We start from the raw sequence: 24489 nt of genomic DNA, 5'->3' as shown, positions 1-24489 counted from the left end.
GTAGGTACAGCAGGATGGAGTAGTATCAGTAGTAGGATAGGTTTCTGAGAAGGCTTGAAAGGTTGAAGGATGGGGGAGAGTCTGGTCAGGCAGGTTAGTGACCAGCATGGGACCAGTCTTCATATGGGATTGAGAGGTGGCAATCAGAGGGGATGAGGTGAAAGGCAGAGGCAGATCTAAAAGGGCAAGTCTCATGATGGGGTCAGAGATATATTAGCGAAAGATATGGGTGTAGGCTTGAAGGTGGTGAGGGTGAGTAGCTTGAATTGGATTCTGGAGGTAATGGGGAGCCAGTCTAGTGAATTGCCAGGTGGTGCAGCAGACTTGGATCAGCCTTGCCATGACATTTAAGATGAATTGTAGCAGAGATAGAAGAGAGAGAGGAAGGTCAGATAGTAGGAAGTTGCAGTAGTCAATGTGGGAGATAACAAGAGAAGGGTTGAGGGTAAAGCCAAGGATGGCACGAAGGCAGCAGGCACGTGAAACCGAGGAGAGACCCGTCTCACTGTTTGACGTTGTCAACTGTGATACCGACTAGAAGGAGGGTAGTGACACTGCGAGGAGGTGAGTGATGAGCTCTGTTTTGGACATGTTGAGCTTTAGGTCGCATTGGGAAATCCAAGTGGAGATTGTGGAGAGAAAGTTGGACATATGGGATATAAGAGAGGAAGAGAGGTCGGGGGAGGAAGAGGTAGATCTGAGTGTTATCTGCAGGTGGTAATGGAGTTAAAGAGCATATTAGTCCACCAAGAAAATAGGTATATAGAGAGAAAAGCACAGGGCCAAGAACACAGCCTCGAGCTACCCCAACAAATGGCAAGATAGGTTTAGGCAAACATTGGGGGATAGGAGAATGAGTTTGAGGAGTCAAGTTGATGAGGAAGAGAGAGTAGTTTGAAGACCTCATCGTTGATAACTGGAAAGAACTGATGGTGGGTAGAGGACTGGAGGAGAAGATGGGTGCGAGTTGCTGAACCTGACAAAAAAAGATGTCTTGACAGATAGTTTGGTTTTGCCTGTGAAGTAGGTGGAAATGTTGTGAGCAGTGAGGGAAGAAGGGAAGGTAGTGGGGTGGGCAGAGAAGTGAGTTGGAGGTGGCAAAGAGGCAACTGGATGAAAAGGATGCCCCATGAGTTGTCCAGGTCTCCTGCTAGAGTGACCCCTGGGTCTATGTTTAAACCCTTTCCAATTGCCTATGCTGGTTGAGAGAATAAATATATTTACCGAACTGGCACAAACAATGGGGAATAAAGAGAGGTACTAGTAGGATCTAAAAGAAAGAAAATGGCAGATGGACTTGCAGGACTTGTTCCCGGGTCTTGTGAGTATGATTATGAATTTGCCTGGAGGATGCTCACTTCAGCAATCTGTCTACTTTCCATACATTGACAATCCCCTGCAGTCCATTACACAAACAACAGATTATTGTGCCTATGTGCCTTGATGGTATGTTCCAGCCTTTCGCTCTGACCTACAACCCAGTCTCCTGGCTCTGTAAGATGACTCTTCTGGCTTTGAATTCTCTGTTATGTACAAATGCTTGAATGGGTTCCAACTCTTTGGCTGCCCCCTTACCTATGTCTCTGATTTGCTCTTTGGTCTCCAGCTCATTGATTCCTGTTCATTATCAGCCAGCAGCAATTTAGTGAAGTGTATAGGACCTTCTTGGAGGCCAGATCTCACCCCCAGTCTATGTATGATGCTATTACATTAGTCATTCCACAATGGAAGTTAGATTTTATTTCCACTAAATCCACAGATATAAACATTTGTAAACTATTTTCTGATGAACAAATCCCACATGACAATAAAGGGAGCCATCATCATCATCATCAGCTATTTATATAGCGCCACTAATTCCGCAGCGCTCTACAGAGAACTCACATCAGTCCCTGCCCCATTTGAGCTTACAGTCTAAATTCCCTAACATACACACAGACACTGAGAGAGGCTAAGGCCAATTTGATAGCAGCCAATTAACCTGCTAGTATGTTTTTGGAGTCAAATGATAGTGACCATGGATGTACAAATGACTTTACACTCAGCTGAAGGTCTTGTCCTGTGGAAATCATGGATAAAATGGGGTTTTGCCTGATCCTCCTGAAGTGGGTCATATTTCTCCTTTATGATGCTTGGAGTAATAAATACCCCCTTTTTTTTTTGATTAGCCACACTTGGCAGGGATGCCCCAATTCTCCAGCTCTCTTTGCAATTGCTATGTATTGAGATGGGGTGGAATTGTTGAGGACTTTGTAGGTAAGGGGGAATAATTATGGATTCTGGAGGACATAGAGAGCCAGTATTTGGCAAAAACATATAAAGTTTAAAATTGTTTTTTGCAAAATCACACTATTGTGTTCTTTTTTTCTTTCTCTATTGAGGAGGACAAGACACAAGGAAATGATTTGGTTATTTGTCAGTGTAAGTTCCCATTTCATGTGCATATTTATTTGTTTTTCACATTTTCGATTTATTAAACTTGGGTGTTCACACTATTCAAAGTGTGATTTTCTATTTTGCTATTTTACTGCTGTATGACGCTGTGGGGTCCTGTTTTTTTGTGTTGTTTTTACACTTCCTCCCACTTTACACGACACACCGCTGGTCACCTGAAGATTTCTTGAACTAACACATTGACCACTTGTGTAGAATAGGAGCAGCAGCCGCTGAATGACAGTTTGGCACATGATATAAATACATTTCTTAGAATACACTCTTAGGTGTAAATGTATCAAGCTGCACATTTATGGCGGGTTTGAAAAGTGGAGATGTTGCCTATAGCAACCAATCAGACTCTAGCTATTATTTTGTAGAATGTACTAAATAAATGATAACTAGGGGCCTGATTCATTAAGGATCTTAACTTGAGAAACTTCTTATTTCAGTCTCCTGGACAAAACCATGTTACAATGCAAGGGGTGCAAATTAGTATTCTGATTTGCACATAAGTAAAATACTGACTGTGTTTCATGTAGCACACAGATACTTGATAGCTTATTTGTACACTGACATTTAAAGTTGATATTTGTGTGCTACATGAAAAAACAGTCAGTATTTAACTTATGTGCAAAACAGAACACTAATCTGTACTAGCACCGTACAAAACTACCTATATTAATCATGGTTGTCCAGACAAGTGTCTCAAATTCTGGTTATTATTATTAAATAATTATTTGTTTGGAGCCACAGATTCTGTAGCACGGTACAAACGTACAAAGACAGATAGGACATAACTAATACAGTAAGCACATGAGCCAGTTATGCATAAGTAGCACCAATGAGTGTGAGTAAAGCTGTAGGGACTCTCACAGAAAAAAGACGTGACACGACACATATGGGACTCGGACAGAAGACATCATCAGCTATTTATATAGCGCCACTAATTCCATAGCGCTGTACAGAGAACTCACTCACATCAGTCCCTGCCCCATTGGAGCTTACAGTCTAAATCCCCTAACATACACACACGCAGACCGAGAGAGACTAAGGTCAATTTGATAGAAGTTAATTAACCTACTATTAAGTTTTTGGAGTGTGGGAGGAAACCGGAGCGCCCGGAGGAAACCTACACAAACACACAACAATGGGATGTAAGGCCATGGTCGGGAGTCGAACTCATGACGCCAGTGCTGTGAGGCAGAAGTGCTAACCACTCAGCCACCGTGCTGCCCATGAGACCACAGGTAGAGAGGACCCTGCCCGTGAGAGCTTACATTCTAGAGGGAATGTTGAGTGGTTAGATAATCTCATCATGAACGTACCTCAGCTCATTTGAGGTCATCTCTGGTGTAATAATCAAAGAAGATATAAGAGAACTAGATAAGGTCCCACCCAACTGACTTTTCCCTTCTCCTCTTGTAAGAGCAACTTTTATTTTTATTTTTGCTTTTACATTTAATTGTAATTATCTGTGTATAATCACAATTTGTTTGTGCCATATAAAAAAAACAAACAAGAAAATAAAGTATCTGTACACCTAACAAACATCGTCATTAAAGAGGACAGACTTTAATAAAGGGTTCAAATATATCAGGAATTGTTTAAAGAGCATAACTGGTAACTTACCCGCTTTCTGGATAACCAACACTGTAGAAAAGAATAGAAAAAGAGTTAATGGATATAATTCAATATAGTCCCCCCCACAGGGGGCCTGAAATATTATGTGGTAGAAGCATTGTTAGACACTAGGGGGTATATTTACTAAACTACAGGTTTGAGAAAGTGGAGATGTTGCCTATAGCAACCAATCAGATTCTAGTTATCATTTATTTAGAGCATTCTACAAAATGACAGCTAGAATGTGATTGGTTGCTATAGGCAACATCTCCACTTTTTCAAATCTGCAGTTTAGTAAATATATCCCTAGCTCTCATCTAGCGCTGGATCTCTAGGGTTATGTCACAGGGGTAGTGTTGGCTGAGGAGCCATTTTTCGGTTGGATCATTGCTCCTCTCACAATCTGTCTGCACCCATATTGCATATTCCAATGCTGGAGCCGGCGTCATGTGACAGGTGGGCGGAGCCATCACCCTACAGTAACAGGAAAAGTGCCCTTTATTTTATATGGAGGCTGGAGGAGATTGCTCCCATTGGAATGCAGGAAGCAAGGTGTAAACCTAATTCCTGCCATTATAATTATGCTGTCCAAAACTCTCTCCTTTTGTCTCAAGATGGAAACAGCCCTAAGGTCCTAGTGTTTTTACTTCCCAAAATGCATAGGACCCAAACCTAATAATGCAGGATTCCATATGTTTACCCAATGAGATCTATAGGCCTATTTATAAATCTAGGGTGCACAGGGCCGCATTACACCTTAGGCGACCAAGGCGGGTGATCAGCATTACATCATGATTATATAAGTGTAGGTAAGTTTTGGGGTGGGGGTGTAAGGGAACGGTGTCTACCAAGGCTGAACACCCTACTGAGTTCTTCTGTACAAGGGTAAGTACTTACACCCAGTCAGATATCCAACTTAACCAATGGTAGCTTTTATTAATGGAACAGCAACAACAGGAACAAAACTAGAGATGGTCACTGACTCCCGTGTTTTGGTTTTGGATTCGGTTTTGGATCTGGATTACCGTCGTGTTTTGGTTTTGGTTTTGCAAAACCGCCATTGCGTGTTTTGGTTTTGGTTTTGTTTGGTTTTGTTTTGCTATTTTTTGGGAAAATCCATGTTTTTGGGCCTAAATTAACCCAATTTAGTGCTCCAACTGTTTTAGAGACAAGTAATCTAATTGTTGAGGTAATAAATCATCCAAAAAAACAGTTTAATTCTTCGTTGGTAGGTCTATTCTACACACAAAACAGATTGTCTTCCTCTCCATCTATGAATATTGGCAATGCAGCCATCGTCTTTGAATGTATATTACACCCTACACTTATAGTTAAATATGTAAAGAAATGGAAAAAGCCAGTTTGGTTTCTGTCTCTCTAGGCCCCCCTCCACTTGTATAAAATACCAAAAAATTCAGCCATTATAGACTGTACAATATTAATTGACATGGAGAAAGCCAGTTTGGTTTCTGTCTCTCAAGGCCCCCCTCCACTTGTATAAAATACTAAAAAATTCAGCCATTATAAACTGTACAATATTAATTGACATGGAGAAAGACAGTTTGGTTTCTGTCTCTCTAGGCCCCCCTCCACTTGTATAAAATACCAAAAAATTCAGCCATTATAGACTGTACAATATTAATTGACATGGAGAAAGCCAGTTTGGTTTCTGTCTCTCTAGGCCCCCCTCCACTTGTATAAAATACTAATAAATTCAGCCGTTATATACTGTACAATATAAATTGAAATGGACAAAGGCAGTTTGGTATCTGTCTGCATCATAATCATCAACATCATCATTAGCGCCCTCGTCGCCTACACAAATCTCCCCCTCATCCTCTTCTAATTCCAAAGTGGCATCCTCAATTTGGGTATCACCGGCTACACTCGGGCTATTAAGGCACACATCAGCAGAATGCTCACGATTAGACATCCCACTGTTGGATGGACTCTCCACAGGGATTGTTGTCATTTGTGAATCAGAGCAAATATTCTTCTGTAATGCCTTACTGTTATCTTGCAGCTCGGCTTCGACGCGTAACAGTAGTTGTGCACCAATTGTAGGCTGGGTAACTTTTTGGGATCTGCCACTAATAGCCAAAGGTGAAGGCCTCATTCTCTCTTTGCCACTGCGTGTGTAGAATGGCATGCTTGCAATTTTTTTTTTATCGTCACTTAACTTTTGCTCAGTTACACTTCTTTTTCGCTTCAATACAGTAAATTTTTTTTTGGTTTTTGTTTTTTGCACTAATTTGAAAACACTCTGTTGTTTGACATCGCCTTGGCCAGATGACGTACTGGGAACACTAACATCAGGACTGGTGACAGAACCTGGTTGCTTATTCAGATCATATGTGGACTGCTTTGAATTAGAGATGGGCGGGTCCGGTTCTCCGAGAACCGAACCCACCCGAACTTTGGGTATCCGAGTACCGAGCTGAGCAGCTCGGTACTCTCCCGCCAATTCCGAATCCAAATCGAGGCCGAACGTCATTGTGACGTCGTCGGATCTCGGGACTCGGTTCTCGCGATACTTCAACTTTATAAATACACGCCTCCACAGCAATCCATCGCCATTTGACAGAGGGAGAGAGCAGGGTGTAGTCATAGGCTAATTAGAGCAGGGACAGAGAAAGAATACAATATTGTTCTTGCAATTGCTCTAACCAAAATCGCTAGTGCAGAGAGGAGGATAGAGGTTTATTATTTTTTCTTCATATTTGGCACTCCCCAGCGCTTTTGGGTTGTCCCCCATAATTGTGCATTAATATTTCTGGCTGTCAAAAGTCATATCTGTCAGCAGTATCTACTCAATAAATGTTAGCACTCCTCAGTGTTTTTGGGGTGTCCTCTCTAATTGTGCATTAATATTTCTGGCTGTCAAAAGTCATATCTGTCAGCAGTATCTACTCAATAATTTTAAGCACTCCTCAGTGTTTTTGGGGTGTCCTCTCTAATTGTGCATTAATATTTCTGGCTGTCAAAAGTCATATCTGTCAGCAGTATCTACTCAATAATTTTAAGCACTCCTCAGTGTTTTTGGGGTGTCCTCTCTAATTGTGCATTAATATTTCTGGCTGTCAAAAGTCATATCTGTCAGCAGTATCTACTCAATAAATTTTAGCACTCCTCTGTGTTTTTGGGGTGTCCTCCCTAATTGTGCATTAATATTTCTGGCTGTCAAAAGTCATATCTGTCAGCAGTATCTACGCAATGGATTCAAAGCAGTCCACATATGATCTAAATGAGCAACCAGGTTCTGTCACCAGTCCTGATGTTAGTGTTCCCAGTACGTCATCTGGCCAAGGCGATGTCAAACAACAGAGTGTTTTCAAATTAGTGCAAAAAACAAAAACCAAAAAAAAATTTACTGTATTGAAGCGAAAAAGAAGTGTAACTGAGCAAAAGTTAAGTGACGATAAAAAAAAAATTGCAAGCATGCCATTCTACACACGCAGTGGCAAAGAGAGAATGAGGCCTTCACCTTTGGCTATTAGTGGCAGATCCCAAAAAGTTACCCAGCCTACAATTGGTGCACAACTACTGTTACGCGTCAAAGCTGAGCTGCAAGATACCAGTGAGGCATTACAGGAGAATATTTGCTCTGATTCACAAATGACAACAATCCCTGTGGAGAGTCCATCCAACAGTGGGATGTCTAATCGTGAGCATTCTGCTGATGTGTGCCTTAATAGCCCGAGTGTAGCCGGTGATACCCAAATTGAGGATGCCACTTTGGAATTAGAAGAGGATGAGGGGGAGATTTGTGTAGGCGACGAGGGTGCTAATGATGATGTTGATGATTATGATGCAGACAGATACCAAATTGCCTTTCTCAATTTCTATTTATATTCTAGATTATATATCGGCTGAATAGTTTTCTATTTTACTCCTAGTGGAGAGAGGATCTGATGCAGACAGATACCAAACTGCCTTTGTCCATTTCAATTTTTATTGTACAGTCTATAACGGCTGAATTTATTAGTATTTTATACAAGTGGAGGGGGGCCTAGAGAGACAGAAACCAAACTGGCTTTCTCCATGTCAATTAATATTGTACAGTCTATAATGGCTGAATTTTATGTTTTTTTTTAAAAAAGTGGAGGGGGGCCTATAGAGACAGAAAGCAAACTGTCTTTTTCCATTTCTTTACATATTTAAGTATAAGTGTAGGGTGTAATATACATCCAAAGACGATGGCTGCATTGCCAATATGCATAGATGGAGAGGAAGACAATCTGTTTTGTGTGTAGAATAAATGAAGGCCTACCAACGAAGAATTAAACTGTTTTTTTGGATGATTTATTACCTCAACAATTAGATTACTTATCTCTAAAACAGTTGGAGCACTAAATTGGGTTATTTTAGGCACAAAAACATGGATTTTCCAACAAAATAGCAAAACAAAACCAAACAAAACCAAAACCAAAACCAAAACACGCAATGGCGGTTTTGCAAAACCAAAACCAAAACCAAAACACGACGGTAATCCAGATCCAAAACCGAATCCAAAACCAAAACACGGGGGTCAGTGACCATCTCTACTTTGAATCCATTCTGAGCGCAAACCACTGGGGAGTGCTAAAAATTATTTAGTAGATACTGCTGACAGATATGACTTTTGACAGCCAGAAATATTAATGCACAATTAGGGAGGACACCCCAAAAGCACTGAGGAGTGCTAAAAATTATTTAGTAGATACTGCTGACAGATATGACTTTTGACAGCCAGAAATATTTATGCACAATTATGGGGGACACCCCAAAAGCGCTGGGGAGTGCCAAATATGAAGAAAAATAATAAACCTCTATCCTCCTCTCTGCACTAGCGATTTTGGTTAGAGCAATTGCAAGAACAATATTGTATTCTCTGTCCCTGCTCTAATTAGCCTATGACTACACCCTGCTCTCTCCCTCTGTCAAATGGCGATGGATTGCTGTGGAGGCGTGTATTTATAAAGTTGAAGTATCGCGAGAACCGAGCCCCGAGATCCGACGACGTCACAATGACGTTCGGCCTCGATTTGGATTCGGAACGGGCGGGAGAGTACCGAGCTGCTCAGCTCGGTACTCGGATACCCAAAGTTCGGGTGGGTTCGGTTCTCGGAGAACCGGACCCGCCCATCTCTAAACAAAACCAACATACAGGAGAAACAATTACAGGCATGCACAATGGACACGAGAGTAGTACATACAATACAACACCGGTCCTATTATGGCCACCTTGGGAAATCCGACTATAGACTTACGCATTCCTGGGAGTGCGGATCCCCACCAAGTACCAGCAGGGCAGTGGTCCGGCTTCACTGTCACCTTGCTTTTTGCAAGCACACAGATTCACAAGATCTGGGGTAACTTATCCAAAGGAAGAGGAACAAGGGTCCTCGCAATCCTTCTCCCGATCTCTGTCAGCTGGCAGGAACCATTACCTCCTACACCAGCCTGATCTTTTCTCTATCATAACCCCCCCTCCAACACTCCACTGCTCTATCTTACACCCACAGAATAACCTCAGGCTGTAGGGGTGTGTTGACTGTCTGCTGTGTCTTAGGATATTCAGGCATAGGAATACAATACACATTTCCTAATTAAGGTGCTTAAATCAGACACAGAAAGCCACCATGTCTGGCTTGTGAATACACTAATAAACATTATCTCGTTTGCCTACAGATGTAGCTAAAAGTACAATATTACCGTTTCTCATTTCTAGCCTGTAAGGTGTGGTTAACTAGCAATGTAAATAGCAGAGCCAACTATACACAATCTATATAAATGGTTACGGCATATTGTAATGATGACTATTCACTCCATTGTGTTTTAAACATAACACTTGCCTGACTAGATTATAATAGAGAAGGGGACACTACCCCTAGCTAGATCTCCTGTTGTTTAGGTAAACAAAGATAGCCTCTGTTAAACAATAGTCTGGTCTACCTGATAATATAATTATTGATGTATTGTTTCTGCAGACCTAGAATACACACAGTCATAAGTGAACAATAGGAAGCCCTCGGACTAACATGCTTACCTCACCTACAGTGTAATAGATAATATTACACAATCTCATATAGTACCAATCTTAAAGCTAATATTCAAACACAGTATGGGGGTGAGCACAGACATGCTATGGGAATGAAAACACATATACTGAATACACAGTCATAATGTGTGCTAGGGCAAACACTCTAGGGGAACATGGGAATAAAAAGTACATGTCCAACGGTTTCGTGACAGGGGGTATTAATGGTATATGGGGTGGCGGATGGGTGTATTAACGTTCTCTTGGGGTGTAGTAGCATCCAAGGTAGAAGTCAGCCCTTCAGAGGAGGGGGTGAGCAGGGCACTAGAGAAAGAGTGTCAGAGCCCAAACAAGTGAAGTGTCACCTCCACAGAGGAGGGATGAGATGTAGTTGGAAGTACACAGAAAAAGAGTGTCAGGACTGCAGAGGAGAGAAGCCGCCCTGGATGTGGGACATTTTTTACACTGTCAGCACTAAGTGAGGGCCCTATTTTCACAGGGAGGAATGTGAGGAGGGCCCCACATCAGTATCTTGCCTAGGGCCCCATCAGGTTTTATCCAGCTGCCATAAAATCATTCAATGCAATTTGGTTGTGTTAGTGGTATGAACAAAGCTTAGAACATTCTGTCATTGTACAAAGTATGGGAAATTCTATGCTTCCTCCACTTGAGAGAGAACACAGGGACACACTGCGCTATATGTGTGAATAGAGTCCTTCATAGCACATAAAAGTACATCAGAAATTCATTAGCAGTTTTAATATGTTTATTATATTTTGACCAGTGCCCCATTTAACGAAATTTGTCCTGGTCATTCCATTTTAAATAAAATGTATAAAGTTTTATTTAATAATAAATCATATATTACCTTCTAGTAACACAAATAATTTAATAATATTCACAAAACATGAGATCACAGTCTGTATGTCTGTCCTACAGAAAATAGACAAAGACAAGACAACGCATACGTGGTAATGGAGGGGAGTGTTTCTGGGGTGTTGAGGGTCCCATTCAGAATGTTCCTACGGTGCCCAGTCATCTCTAGTTACACCCCTATATACATCATGTTATTGAATAAGCTCTTATTATGTTACACGGCAGAGATACAATTATCTATTGGAAATCAGAGAGACACTGAGTACAGATCACTATACTTACAGAGGAAGAAGATGAAGGTCTCTGTGTACATGGTGACCGGCTGGAGAATGCAGATAAAGATCTCACGGACTGGTATAAAGCAGAAGATAAGATCTGACTGTATCTTCCTGTATATTGCAAGAACAAGGAAGGAGTATGGCGCAACCATTCTAATTATATGACAGCAGCTGTGTAGCTAAAGGCTTTTTCTCTCATGCAGACTCCATTCATTATACTATAAAAGTTGCACATTATAATATGAGCTGGTCTCTAATATTAGACATTAGTAGGCAGCCAACTCAGAAGGCCAGTTGGAGTATATGCCTGCAGTGTGCGCTGATTTTCTATGTTCTCTCTATGGCCTCTGCTTAAATGGCCTCATGTAGAGAAGGAAGTGAAGGAAACAAAGGAGTACATCTCCACCTTGCCAAAACCATGTTGCACCACCGGGGTGCAAAACTAAAATGTGCGGACAGATTTAGAGTAGGGAGAGGCATGTTCTACTGCAACTGTCATTGAGGTGTATAAATAAAGTGTGCTGCATGTAAAGGCAGCCAGGATTTTCAATGCATGCAAAAAAAAAAAAATTGCCCCACCCTTGCATCGCAACATGGTTTATTCAGGAGCAAATCTCCTCCTTTAGCCTCTTGCTTCTGACTATAAATGTGGCCCAGAGGTCACACGGCCATTACTGTACTCAAAACTAACAGGTTCTCTTTAAAGCTGAAGTTGATGGGTTGGAGTTGGCAGCATCGTGATGGGCGAAGGAAGAATCATGATGGATGAAGCTGGAGTGGATGGGGTGGAGAAGGTAGAATCATGATGGATGAAGCTGAAGTGGATGGGGTGGAGAAAGTAGAATCATGAGGGATGAAGCTGAAGTGGATGGGTTGGAGAAGATAGAATCATGAGGGATGAAGCTGAAGTGGATGGGTTGGAGAAGATAGAATCATGAGGGATGAAGATGAAGTGGATGGGTTGGAGAAGGTAGAATCATGAGGGATGAAGATGAAGTGGATGGGTTGGAGAAGGTAGAATCATGAGGGATGAAGCTGAAGTGACAATGGGTTGGAGAAGGTAGAATCATGAGGGATGAAGAGGAAGTGGATGGGGTGGAGAAGGTAGAATCATGATAGATGAAGCTGAAGTGGATGGGGTGGAGAAGGTAGAATCATGAGGGATGAAGCTGAAGTGGATGGGTTGGAGAAGGTAGAATCATGAGGGATGAAGCTGAAGTCAATGGACAGACAAGCATTATTAAATACTCTTTGAATCACCAACAGAGAAACTCAATTCCAAACTTTGCTCATGCAAAGCTGGTAGGAGTGAGGGCCTTATAACGGCTGCATACAGATGAGGTATTTTAGTCCTGATAGACTTCACCTTTAGCAGATGTGCTGAGTCTGCAGCGTCAGTGTTGACGGTACATTGCCACCTGTTGTCCATAGTTGGCTTTGTGGTGGATCCTCACACTCATTAATCCCCCTGAAAGGCCAATAACGTTGGGTATTAATTCCTTTACTAGTTATTTGGGTGAATATATTGATGTATTCTTACAACCTGTACAATACAAGTATATATAGTATATTCTGGGCACAAACCTTTATAGGAATAATAGTTTTACAGAGGCAGACAAATGTACAAAGCTGAATAAGGAATCAATCCTATATCTGAATGTGTTTATCAACAACATGTACGCCTTATAAAAGAAATTCAAATAGAAAAAACAAAACCATCTATAGAACTGTGCCTATAATTATTATTTATAGGGCTCCACAAATTTCGTAGCGCCAGATAATCGTACAAATACAGATAGGACATAACTAATACAGTAAACAAATCACAAATACATGAGGCAGTTTCTTATAGGATGAGTGTGAGTAAAGCTGTAGGGTACTCAGACACAATTCAGCAACAGATCTGATAGGACAGTAGACCATACTTGCCAACTTTTCCTCGTTGGCTTCAGGGAGATCCCGGGGGAGGTGGGTGTGCTGGGACGGGGCTTGACTAATTGCATCATTTTGGATGATACAATATATGCATCATTAAGCCCCGCCCCCACCACTTATCTATTGCGGGGGCGAGAACCTGGAGGTTGCCCTACTCTCCCAGCAGCCCGGGAGGTCTCCCAGACATTCCGAAAGAGTAGGCAACTATGCGTTAAAGAAAAGCAGCTAATGATTCTCTAGAGACTGAAGTGTCTTTTACATTTCTGTCTCCATTACTGAAGTCATGTTGTCTTACCTGTCGGTCTTTGATTAAATGTTGGTCTCCATGAAAATGGCCACCTCCATAGGCATCAATACATGGACATAGGACACTATTTCTGAACTGCGTCATCATGCCACAGATGGGGAAGCCAACCACGTCTTGTACTGGCTCAGCATCAGGGAGAATGCCAGACTCTTCAGGGAGTGAGGGAGATCACCCCTATTTCAGGGAGTCTCCCTGACATTCAGGGAGAGTTGGCGAGTAAGCCATCTCTAAGTGCAGGGGCCTGGTCATTTGTTTCCCCTACAGGACCTGTCTGGCTGGAAACTAATAAATACATACATATACTCCTTAAGTTGAATTATTATCACTTCTTGTGATAGGACTTCCTGCGCATAGTAGACTTTTAACTGGAATATCTTTCTCCAACTACTGGGAGTACAAAAAAATGTTCTGATGTTTGACCGCTAGATGGCAATATACCTCTGCAGAGTTATTGGATAGGTCAATTTATAGTTTGACCAGTAGATGGCAGAACACACACAAATTTGCTTAAATACTTTATTTTTTATTTTTGTATGTAATTATGTGTGACAGCATAACACATCTACATATATGAACAATTCAATCTAACACATCACATAACAGAGAAAACATTAAAGGGCAACTTATATGGCAGGAAGTGCTTTATGAGGCAGCAAGTTTCAAGGAGAAGAGAAAGACGTATGAAATAAATTGCATAGATGACAAAATAATTTTCAACATTACTGATCAATCTAATAAACATGACATCAACACTAGTAGTGCACACCACATAAAACAATAGGTGTATTTAAAGGGAATCGATCATTATTTTATTTCATCCAATCCCCCTAGACTAACCAATAATAGAGGGGCCACCGTTGACTTCCTCACTGGCATAAAAATGTCACCTAAAGTCTGAAGTTTCAAGGTCCCGGGATCCAGTTAGATGATCTCATCCGATGTTGCTGCCAGGACCAAATAGGGAGGCGCAATGTATAATAATACAAAATGAAAACATTTCTTTATTATAGACAAGTTATAGGACTCAGTATCTCCAGATAATCATGAAATCACATTATTCTGGTATTTTGAGATGAGTGATGGTTATAGTAGATTCTCCTTAATACAGTGTCTTAGTGTAAAGACAGAATTGGGGGTGTGCACTTGATTTCCTTTATTAATAAATGTAACAAACTATAGTAAAACATAATCCGAACAATCAATGTTTTCCTTATCATAAGTAAGGCAGGCAGGTTTTATTATAAAATGACACAACATTGTTGGCATCCAAGGGCAGAGCTTATTTTGACAAATTAAATCTCTTATATGGAAACCACATGCCATGATGTCCAGTGTAGTAACTCCAATATTTATATCAGTTGTCCCAATATCCAGTATAGAAGCTCCAATGTCCAATATATGAGTCTCACACAGGCCTAATGAACCAATCGGGCCGATGAGGCTGCAGCCTATGGCTCTGGATCCAGGGGGCATCACTGGATTTCCCACCGTTAAGTTTTTTTTAGTCCCTGCGCCGGAGCTGCCTGAACTCATTCACCGTTCACGATTACAAGACGGGCCATCTGGCAGCAAATACGATTGCTGGTAGCTACCTGTCAGTGTGAGTTTCAGTTCTTAGTCTGGTCTTGTTAGATAAGGATTACCACATCTTGTAAGACTGTACTAAGATCTGTGGCGCACACTGACAGGCAGCTAACAGCAATCAGATGTGTTGGCCGGCTGCCTGTCATGTATAAAGACGAGGACAGCTATGCCTGAATGTCACTGGGTGAATCTGGATGTCTGGGGGTGGCTGAGGAGGAAGTCAGTGAAATGGTTGAGGGGAGATTTAAAAAATAGAGTAGTTTGTGGGGGGAGGAGCGGGGTTGAGCTCTGTATTGTGTGGCGGTTACAAGGACGCTCTCAGCGATCACTATAATCCGCTTAACGGGTGACATCTAACCTTTACAGTGTTACTGACAGAGTTAATATACCACTATGAAATAAAGACACAGAGACTTTGTTTTGGCTAAATGAAAGGTCAGTAATTTATTGAAATGTTCAATATATTGAGAAGAGGTGGCCAATATAAGCAGACCAATGCGCTATCAAATCCGCCCCACTAGATTGGGTACGGCTGGGGCGCGCCCGCCTAAGCGGAGCCCCATCACCCCGAAGGGGTATTCTCCCCAAGTGCTCACTCCCTTTAGGGGAGAGTGCCTACTGCGTCATGAATGTGACCCAATTGTCTGCTGACTGGGCTGCTTACCGCCAAAGCTGGGTCCCGTTAGGAACCCAAGTCCGCCACCAACTGACCTCTCATAGCCAAAACACTGAAAATCTGCTCTACGAAACACGCCAATCCTGTCTCTGCCAAATGCACCCCATCAGGTCTATATAAATTTGTGACACCTGCTCTGATGCCCGGGAAGCAGATAAACTCGCCCCCTATTTCCGAGAATATTCTCCTCGCCGCCCTGTTAACCTTCCCGCGTGCCTTTCCAATACGGGCTGGCCTGTCTGCTCCTTTCCAGCTAATTCTAGGGATGATGTCCGACCATGTGAGGCGTACTGTTGGCCAATGTCGTTTAATCGCTCCAATCCTTACTATGAGCTCTATACCTTTCCACTTACCCAAATCATTGTCCCCGAGGTGGATGCTAATCACCGAAGGGCGTCCAAACCTGACCTCGCTATCCCTTAGAACCTTCAATGGCGACTCCCACAAAGCCCCCTGCGACCTATCCACCTCACTGAACTTGCCTGGCGGGATCTGGCCGACTTATGAGCGGACCCACTTTTACCGGCCCAAAAGACGAATGAATGGCCCACCAACCAAATATTCTTGCCATCCTGCCGGGAACGTGCAAGATGGATTGATATGTGTGTCAACCAGAGACGAAATACACACTTAATACTAGCGGAAAGGCACACCACTGTTTGTGCGAGATAGGGTGACCCATGCAGAGGTAAAACCAGAAATCCCGGGGTGCCAACAGCCAATCAGGCCCCCGGAGAAAAGAAAATGGCGAAACCCTCCGCGCCTCCTTTCAACAAGGTAAACAACCCATGTCATGGGTCAACCTCCCGAAATAGCAGCGATACGCTAAAGTTCAATAGGTGGACGAACATATTTCCTAAAACACTTTCAGTTCCACCTTCCCACCACCATAATAGTCGGTTCTGAATCGCTTACTTCAGCCGCCACTGTAGCTGCTCCTATTCTGAAGGAATGAGCCCCTAACCTGCGGCATTAAGCCAAGCTTCGCAGCGCACTACTTAAAGACAGCTGAACAATAAGTACCTTGCAAGGGGGGACCCATCTCGGTGTCTAAGCCAATTACCACCAGGGGGGGGGGGGGGGCATGACCGAATACAACCTAGCAAGTTCAATTGGACAAACTACCAAACTACAGTGTACTGCTGCAATGCAAAGTACTCCACCACTCTCTCCCCAGCGGATCTGTCTTTGATCTATGTATTTACACGCCATACTAATGCTCTTACCACAACATTCTTGTGACATAACCCTGACCCGATCCACCAGTTTACTTATTCAGAATGTTCCGAAAAAAGGCCATAGCAACCGACAACCTAAACAAAGCAGCCTCAAAAGCATCGCTAGCTACTGCCGGGATGATGTTCACAAGACCAGCCAACCATCTCTGTCAATGGGCCTACGTCTGACTTCCAACGCAGGAGGAATTCTAGCTCAACCCCTAATGCCCTGCGAGCCAAAACCTGCTTGGCAACATCCTGACCACCGTGCACTACAGAAAGAAGTAATTACCTGCCAAAGCCGACACCAAATAGGGCTTAGATTTACCCACATGAAAACAATGCCACACAAAAAACAGTATACGCTGCTGATCAAGCATACTTTCTGTCTCCCTTGATGAACAGGACCCTCCCCAGGACTGCCAAGCCAACTGATATTTCTACAAGGTACCTGTTGCTATCGTATGTTTTACAAGGTCCACTGTACCGCCTTACAATCTGCCAGACAAAGCCAGGGCATAAAACACCAATCCCATTAGCCCCAGGGGCTAGCAGACGGATAGCCTGCACTACCCAAAAATTATCACAACCGGAAACTATTCTTATCGCCGTGGCGATTACACCACGATTCCATTGCTACAACAATTGGGAACAGCTCCAGAAACCAGACATTCCTCATGAAACCTTCTTGACGCCACAAAAGGGGCTAATCAGCCGCACGCTACTCCCTGTCCAGGTAAGCCTCAAACCCATATGAGCCAGCCGCATCCCTAAACAAGTGCAGCTCCACATTATTGGCGTCAGGCAACATTCACAAACCCCATTGAAGTTAACCAAAACAAACGCCACATGACCAGATCGTCCCTAATCTCCTAGGATATCCTCACCAGATAACAAGCTTAAAACACCAACTGTAGCTCTCTCTAACTTCCTGCCAAAAAACCCTACCCATGGGGATAACGCGACAAGCAAAGTTAAGTAGACCAAGCGAGAATGGAACGTGCTTTAACTGAGCCTTACTCTTGCCCTGCAACGAGACAATGACACCCTTCGACTTAGCCACTCTCTCCCTGGGCCACCTACAGCACCCTGCTCTAGTGTCCATTCCCCTACCCAGGTATGACAATCTCTCTGACGGACCTTCCGATTCGTCTGCCGCCACAGGAACTCCCATAGTTCTAACCTTGACTGAGCGGAAAACAACAATTCCCGACACACCGTGGACCCACTTGGCCCAATGACAAGAAATCATCCAGGTAATGGGCCACCTTTTGATGTCCCGTCCCCGTAACAACACGCCAATGGGGAAAATTACTGAAACACTCAAAATTTGTGCAAGATATTGAACCTCCCATAGACAAACATTCATCCACATAATAGCCATCTAGCAACCGAACACCCATGTATTTACACGAAGATGCAAGCAAAGACGGAACCTAAATGCTGACTCATTATCCAGCTCCGCCAGCAACGCCCCGGCCCCACCGAGCACTCAGATTCGGCAAACACGTCACTCACGGACATACAATGTGGGTTAAACAGATGCTGTATCAGCCTAAACTTACCCACCTCCTTCTTTGGTACTACGCCCACCGGGGAAATGACCAAGCCCTGAACCGGGGAGGGGGGGGGGTAGAAGAGGGACCGCACATTCTGCACAACTCGTCCTCTTTATTCACTTTCTCCTGCCCAACCAAAGGCAACTCTAGAGCTCATTTTAGGTTCATGGTAGACCACGCATGTACAGATCCACTTACCAGCAATTTATACCCATGCTTAACACCAACCCTTAAAAACTCAGAATCCGGTCTATTGGGGTAACAACCTAGCCGTTTATCCAGCTCAGACAATGCAATAGGAGAAAAGGCCTTAACTCGCAGGAGCACTTGCGGTGGGTCTATCCGTGGCACCTGGGCCGCTCCTCTTAGGACATACCCTTCTGGGATGCCCTCCTCCATACGTGGCACAGGCATGCTTAAGCCTACAGGCCGCTCCTCTGCCACCCTGACTCTCGTTATATGCAACACATCTCCCTCGAAAGGGCCGGGCAAAACTGTCCTTAATAAACCATCTTGTTTCTTGTGAAATGCCTCGTCCTAATGTCTCCACATGTTACCTCTGGAGCGGGTATACATCCCCTGTATCAAGAAAAAGCGCTTTATAATGTTCATGTGCCCCTCCGGCCTACTCATCGAATAACAGGCTGCAGACAGCAGGAAACCCTCCAAAGAATTGGCAAAACTCCCATCAACCTCCTTACCCACGCCAGAGCGGGACATTGCTTCTGCCAAATCGTCCTTAGCCTTGTTGGTAATGGGCAAACATATATACAACTCAGCCCGTGCGTATCTGTCACGCACCCTGCTCCAAACAATTGGCAAAACTCCCTCAACCTCCTTACCCACGCCAGAGCGTGACATTGCTGCTGCCAAATCGTCCTTAGCCTTGTTGGTAATGGCAAACATATATACAAACCGGCCCGTGCGTATCTGTCACGCACCCTGTTTCTCATGTCCCGCGGGACTGCTGTATTGGAACAGCGCACCACATCATCACCCGTCAACCTGTTACTGAGGCTGTTATTCACCACCACCGCTCCCCGGCGGGTACCACTCAACTTCCTCTCCAGCAGCCTTATCCACCTTGTGTCCAAACTCCTGGACCTTGCTGGAACCTCACTCTCAAAGGAAGAAGAGCCGGACTCAGAGCTCATGCCCAACATCCCACTGGCATGCTCACCGACTGGCTCGCGGCCACCACCGTTCGCTCCTGGTGATGTTCCTGCCGCGGCCGCATAAGAAGCACGCCTGGATCCCCGCTCCGATGACGTATGCGTTTGGAACCTGCAGAGGAGGAAACAGAAAGAGAGCTCCCTGGACCGGGAGCAGAGGACCCTGCAAGCACTGACGGTTCTGTATTATGCGCTAATAATCTGGGTTCAGGAACCGAACCCGCGCCGGCTTGCTGAGTTGGGGGAACTAAATTTAGTGCGAGGGGTGACCCGAGAACCCGTCAGAGAGGACGTCTGACCCTGCCATGCGCCGGGCCCTCCGGCCACCAACTGCACGTTCTGGGAACCTGATGCCACTAAAGGGGCTAACGCAGCTGTCTGCGTGCAATCCGCCCCTGGGAGAGCGGGCGCGACGGAAACTGTGGAAGCAAAGGCACCTGTGGTTGAACCGTAACTGCTGGGACAGGGAGGAACAGAAAATTAAGGAGCGTAGATAGAGGGGGTGGGGGGATAGAAGGTAGTAAGGCTGAGGGCTGGGTCCGCAATGGGGCAAGGAAAGGGAGGGAGCCCCTGGCTATGCGGAGCCCAGCCTGAGGTGCCGCTCAGCCAGGGGAAGGAGGGATGGATGAAAGCGGGAAAAGGCGTGGGATTAGCATCCTGACCCACAGGCCAAGGGGGGGGGGGTGACCTACGAAAGGTGGGCAGAACGTGGCTGGGTGGCCGTGAAGCATGGCGGAGGGAAAGGAAGAGGGGACCATGCAGGGGGCCGGGGAGCCTGGGGGGTTAGCAGCCGAGGGAGGAAATGGTATGGTGCAGGGGGGTAAGGGGGTGCTAAGGGGGGGGCGTACTGGGGGAGGATGGGGGGGGGACAACTGCTGTTGGTGCCTCTGGTGGGATGAGGCCAAACTGCTGCTGCAGCGGAGGGGGGGTACCTCCCTGTTGCCCCTTGCTAGGGGCCTCTGACGGCCTGCAGGCAGGGAGGGGGGGCTGAGGTTGGGGGGGGACTTGAGAGGTGGGAGAGGCTGTACCGCTGCCCTGTGTCCCCAAGTCTGGGTTCTGGGACACAGAGGGTACCAGGTTGTTAGCCAGTGAAAGGGGGGGGGAGTGGTGGCCACACTAATGCTTTTATCCCCCTTTGCTGTTGGTCTATGGGGGGCGCTACGGGGGTCATCTCCTGTGTTATATGTAATCCAGCAGAGCCTGCAGCGCTTCCCTTCCCAAACCCAGCCTGGTCGGGGGGAGGGGATTGTCAGTGATAAACGCATTGGTGGCAGTGGAGCGGCGGCCGGGTGCTCCTGGCGCGCCCTCCTCTAAAATGGCCGTCGCTAATTCAGTTGCCCGCGCCTGTGCGTGAGTGCGGTGCCGCGCATGCGCAGATGCTGCCCACGCCTCTCCGTCTCCCCGGCCCTGAAATTGAGGGGTGGGGAGGGAGTAATGCACAGCGGAGAGCCCTGGGCTTGCGCTCTCCGCTGTGCAGCAACTGCTGTGGGGGTAGTGGCCTCTATGAGGCGGAGGGGAGGGGGGGGTCCTGCCCGCTTGTCTCTGAGCATGGTGACTTATTCTATGGGCTGGCCGGTGAAACAGGGGGGGGGGAGAGGAGATAAGGGATGGGAGGAAAGCAAGTAAGGGCAGCAAATCAAGGAGTAAAAAGGGGGAAAAAGTGCAGGATAAAGGGGGCAAAAACGGGAAAAGGAGCAGGAAGGGAAGGAGGGTCGGGTATAGCAGGAATGGAGGGGAGGAATGCAGCCAAAAGGGGAAGGAAATGTAGATATAAGCTGAGCAGAGAGCAAGTAGGAAACTAGAAGAGACCAGCAATACAATACGATACAATATAGTGCCAACAATACAATACAATAACACCACAAATGCAGCGTAAGACTTGAACAAATAGCACAGTAATACTCACCGGGACAGCAGAGAAGGCCAGGTGCTCACCCGAAAACTCACACCAGGACAGCAGAGCAGGTAAGACGAAGGACTCACTCCATAAACTCTCCAGCAATGAAAGGGGAAGCTGACTGCCAGTACCTGGCCTTATCCTGCTTTCCCCCACTATAATCCTGCCCCCTACCTCCCCACTGATTGGCTGACCCCTGCCCCCCGCCCCCCAGTGGAGTTAACTCTTGCTATACTTTTCTTTTCTTTTACCTGCCCCCTCAGTGTTTATGTTACCTCGGGCGAATCCCCGCCCTCTGTTATCTGAATGTTAAATATTAGTCGGATGGGGTTGGTAGATGTTTATCTTAGATTATAGTTCTTTCACAACAATTTATCAGATTTTTTTATTGCTATATGGCTGTGCTGTGGGGTAGATTTATCTGGCCATAATGGAGCGTTGTGTTTGAACTCAAGAGCTTAATCGTTCAGGGTTTGTTAACCTTTTGCATTATCACAAGAAGCTGCAAGAACAAGCAAGAGGGAGCAGCAGAGACTGTGTAAATGTGGACGCTGGAGAATACTCCTAGATATTCATATTTAGGAGTATTTCTATACACCTGAATATTCCTTAATGAGTTAAAGATCTATGCCTTACATGATATGCTGAACATTATTATATAGCTCCCTATAAGCATTAAATGGTCGTTGTGTATGTGCAGTATGATATGTTGTTTGTTGCTGAATACAAATGTAAACATTGGGGGGGCTGTGGATGTATTAACCTATGGTGGCTGGTACCCATACTCAGGCCCTGATTATAACTGTGCATCCTAGTCCATGTTTATGCACATATTTCATTATCACATATATAGACCTAATATCCACCTGCCCTTATATATAAGAGGGTTAATAGTATTACAATATGATCCTAAATGCAGAGGGCCACATTAGAAACTTAACTTAAACACAAATAATAGCATCCTGCCCACGCACCCAATGGTAGGATTAATCTCCAATTTGGCCACAATTAAGGGTGGTTATATAGGACACATCCAAGGTTCTACTGACCACATTCACTAATGAATCTTGAACAGACTGGGAGCAAATTATACTGAGATTCCACTACTATAAATGTAACAATACACAGCCTTTATCTATATAAGACACATCACTCAAGCTGAGTACCCAGGTCACACGGGGTCTGTTATTGGGGTTGAGTGGTGACTGCACACACAGGATGACAGTGATGGGAACAAATTATCTGCTTGATTTCAATTGTCTCACTCTTGGGAAATCCAAAACTCTTGGCTCTACGTATGCACCAATATTTAATCCGTTTCATGGTAATGAATGCTGAGTCCCCGTGTACATGACTTCATGTGCTGTTACTACTCACTGTGAGAAAACAAATAAACCAAAACACATTTATATAATTATTATAGGTACGTTCACATTTGTTTTGGTCGACCAACATCTGTGTATTCCAGAAGATGCCCAGGTGCAGAAGATGATTGAGGAATCAGACGTATGAAGATTGTTTGCCTGATGTCTACAGCACTTTATCTCAGGAGTATTTGTCATGTATGGTCTTACCTGCTAAAGTGACTACAGTAAAACCATTATTTTACAATCCCAAATTTTAAGTAACACCATCATTTTATATTCCTATAGCAGCAAATTTAAGTTAAGGATTAAAAAAACATACACAGCTCACATTATGTCTGTGTCTTGTGCATTATGTATATTTAGATATGGAAAGACTGTGTTTCATCTGATTTTGATAACCAGTGACTGGCATGTTTGGTATTGTGTCTGTGCCTCCCTTGATGTGTTCTTCTTGTACCTTCGGGTGTTGTCCTGTAAATCATGGAATAGCTGGGGATATAATGGATACAGGCATAACAAGTGTTAGAGGGACACCAGTCGTTTCACGATGTTATTACAATGGCGCTACCGTTGGCGTTACCATAATGTTACCGGAATCATTTGATACTTTGTGACTGTAGTATAAGTACTCGCTGCTTGGGGGAGTTTTACTGCACATAACACAAGTGATTTATTGATAAGATTAGGCGTCCAGTATAGATCCATCTGAAGCTACGATGTGACAGTCATCAGCGTTATCTTCCCCAGACCAAGCGGTCTGAGTCCCCTGGTAAGAAGTCAGTGATGACGTTAGTTGGCCCCCAGTGTAATGGGATCGGGGTCACTAAGAACCTTCCCCATTGTGTAATATATAATAAGTAAGTTAATAAAACACCCACAAAAGTAAGAAAAAGGGTAACCAAGGGTTAAAACATGTATCTAAATAAAGACTTCCCAAAACTACTCATACATTAAATTTTTATTTTTTATTTTGTGAAGAATCTGAAAAAGAAGTAAAATAAAATGAGACGTGATAACAACCGCTGAGAGAGAATTGCTCCGAGTAATTATTAGTTCATACCAAAGTGACAATCCAATTGTGAAGATTTTTATACATACGATATGTTAACGTAAGAACTAGTGTTATGAGCCCACAGTATTATTCTTGTCACCCACATGTCCCTATATCTAATACACGTGTTCTGATTATTTAACCATCTCATCCATCAGATACTCGGTTCCTTGACATCCACAGGACCTGGGATTCATACTCCTAGATTGTGTGGTGTCTGCAGGATTCTGGATTGGGATGAGGTCATCTCGGTTTATGACTTCCTCCGATATGATTAGTTGTGGGAGCTGTCTAGCCGGTTGGTGCTATTTAATGACGGGATGATAATGTGGAGGTGCAGATATCAGATCACAGGAGAGGTCCCACATTGTGTTTTATTCAGTAAGAAATGTAGGGTAGGGGGCTTTTCTTCTGTCCTCCAGATTATCATGGCATAGGTAATAAATGTACATTACTACATTACATAATGTGATCAAACAATCTATAATACCAGAT

General features: G+C 44.3%; 2 protein-coding genes across 4 annotated transcripts in view; one reads left to right on the top strand and one right to left on the bottom strand.

Moving 5' to 3' along the window:
• Window positions 1-11303, bottom strand: part of LOC142108683 (Fc receptor-like protein 3) — a 78638-nt gene extending 67335 nt beyond the window's left edge. For all 3 annotated transcript variants that reach the window (XM_075192525.1, XM_075192524.1, XM_075192526.1), the window contains exons 1-2: window positions 11234-11303; window positions 4066-4086 (exon numbers count right to left, since the gene is read on the bottom strand). In XM_075192525.1, the coding sequence (XP_075048626.1) occupies window positions 4066-4086; window positions 11234-11264 (52 nt within the window). In that variant the 5' untranslated portion in view covers window positions 11265-11303. The remainder of the gene's footprint in view (window positions 1-4065; window positions 4087-11233) is intronic.
• Window positions 1-24489, top strand: part of LOC142108366 (uncharacterized) — a 338760-nt gene that overhangs the window by 272037 nt on the left and 42234 nt on the right. The window lies entirely within an intron of this gene.

Source organism: Mixophyes fleayi, chromosome 12 (genome assembly GCF_038048845.1).
Source record: "Mixophyes fleayi isolate aMixFle1 chromosome 12, aMixFle1.hap1, whole genome shotgun sequence".
NCBI classification, from domain to species: domain Eukaryota; kingdom Metazoa; phylum Chordata; class Amphibia; order Anura; family Limnodynastidae; genus Mixophyes; species Mixophyes fleayi.
Note: the sequence above shows the minus strand (reverse complement) of the source record. Positions and strands in the feature narration are given on the sequence as shown.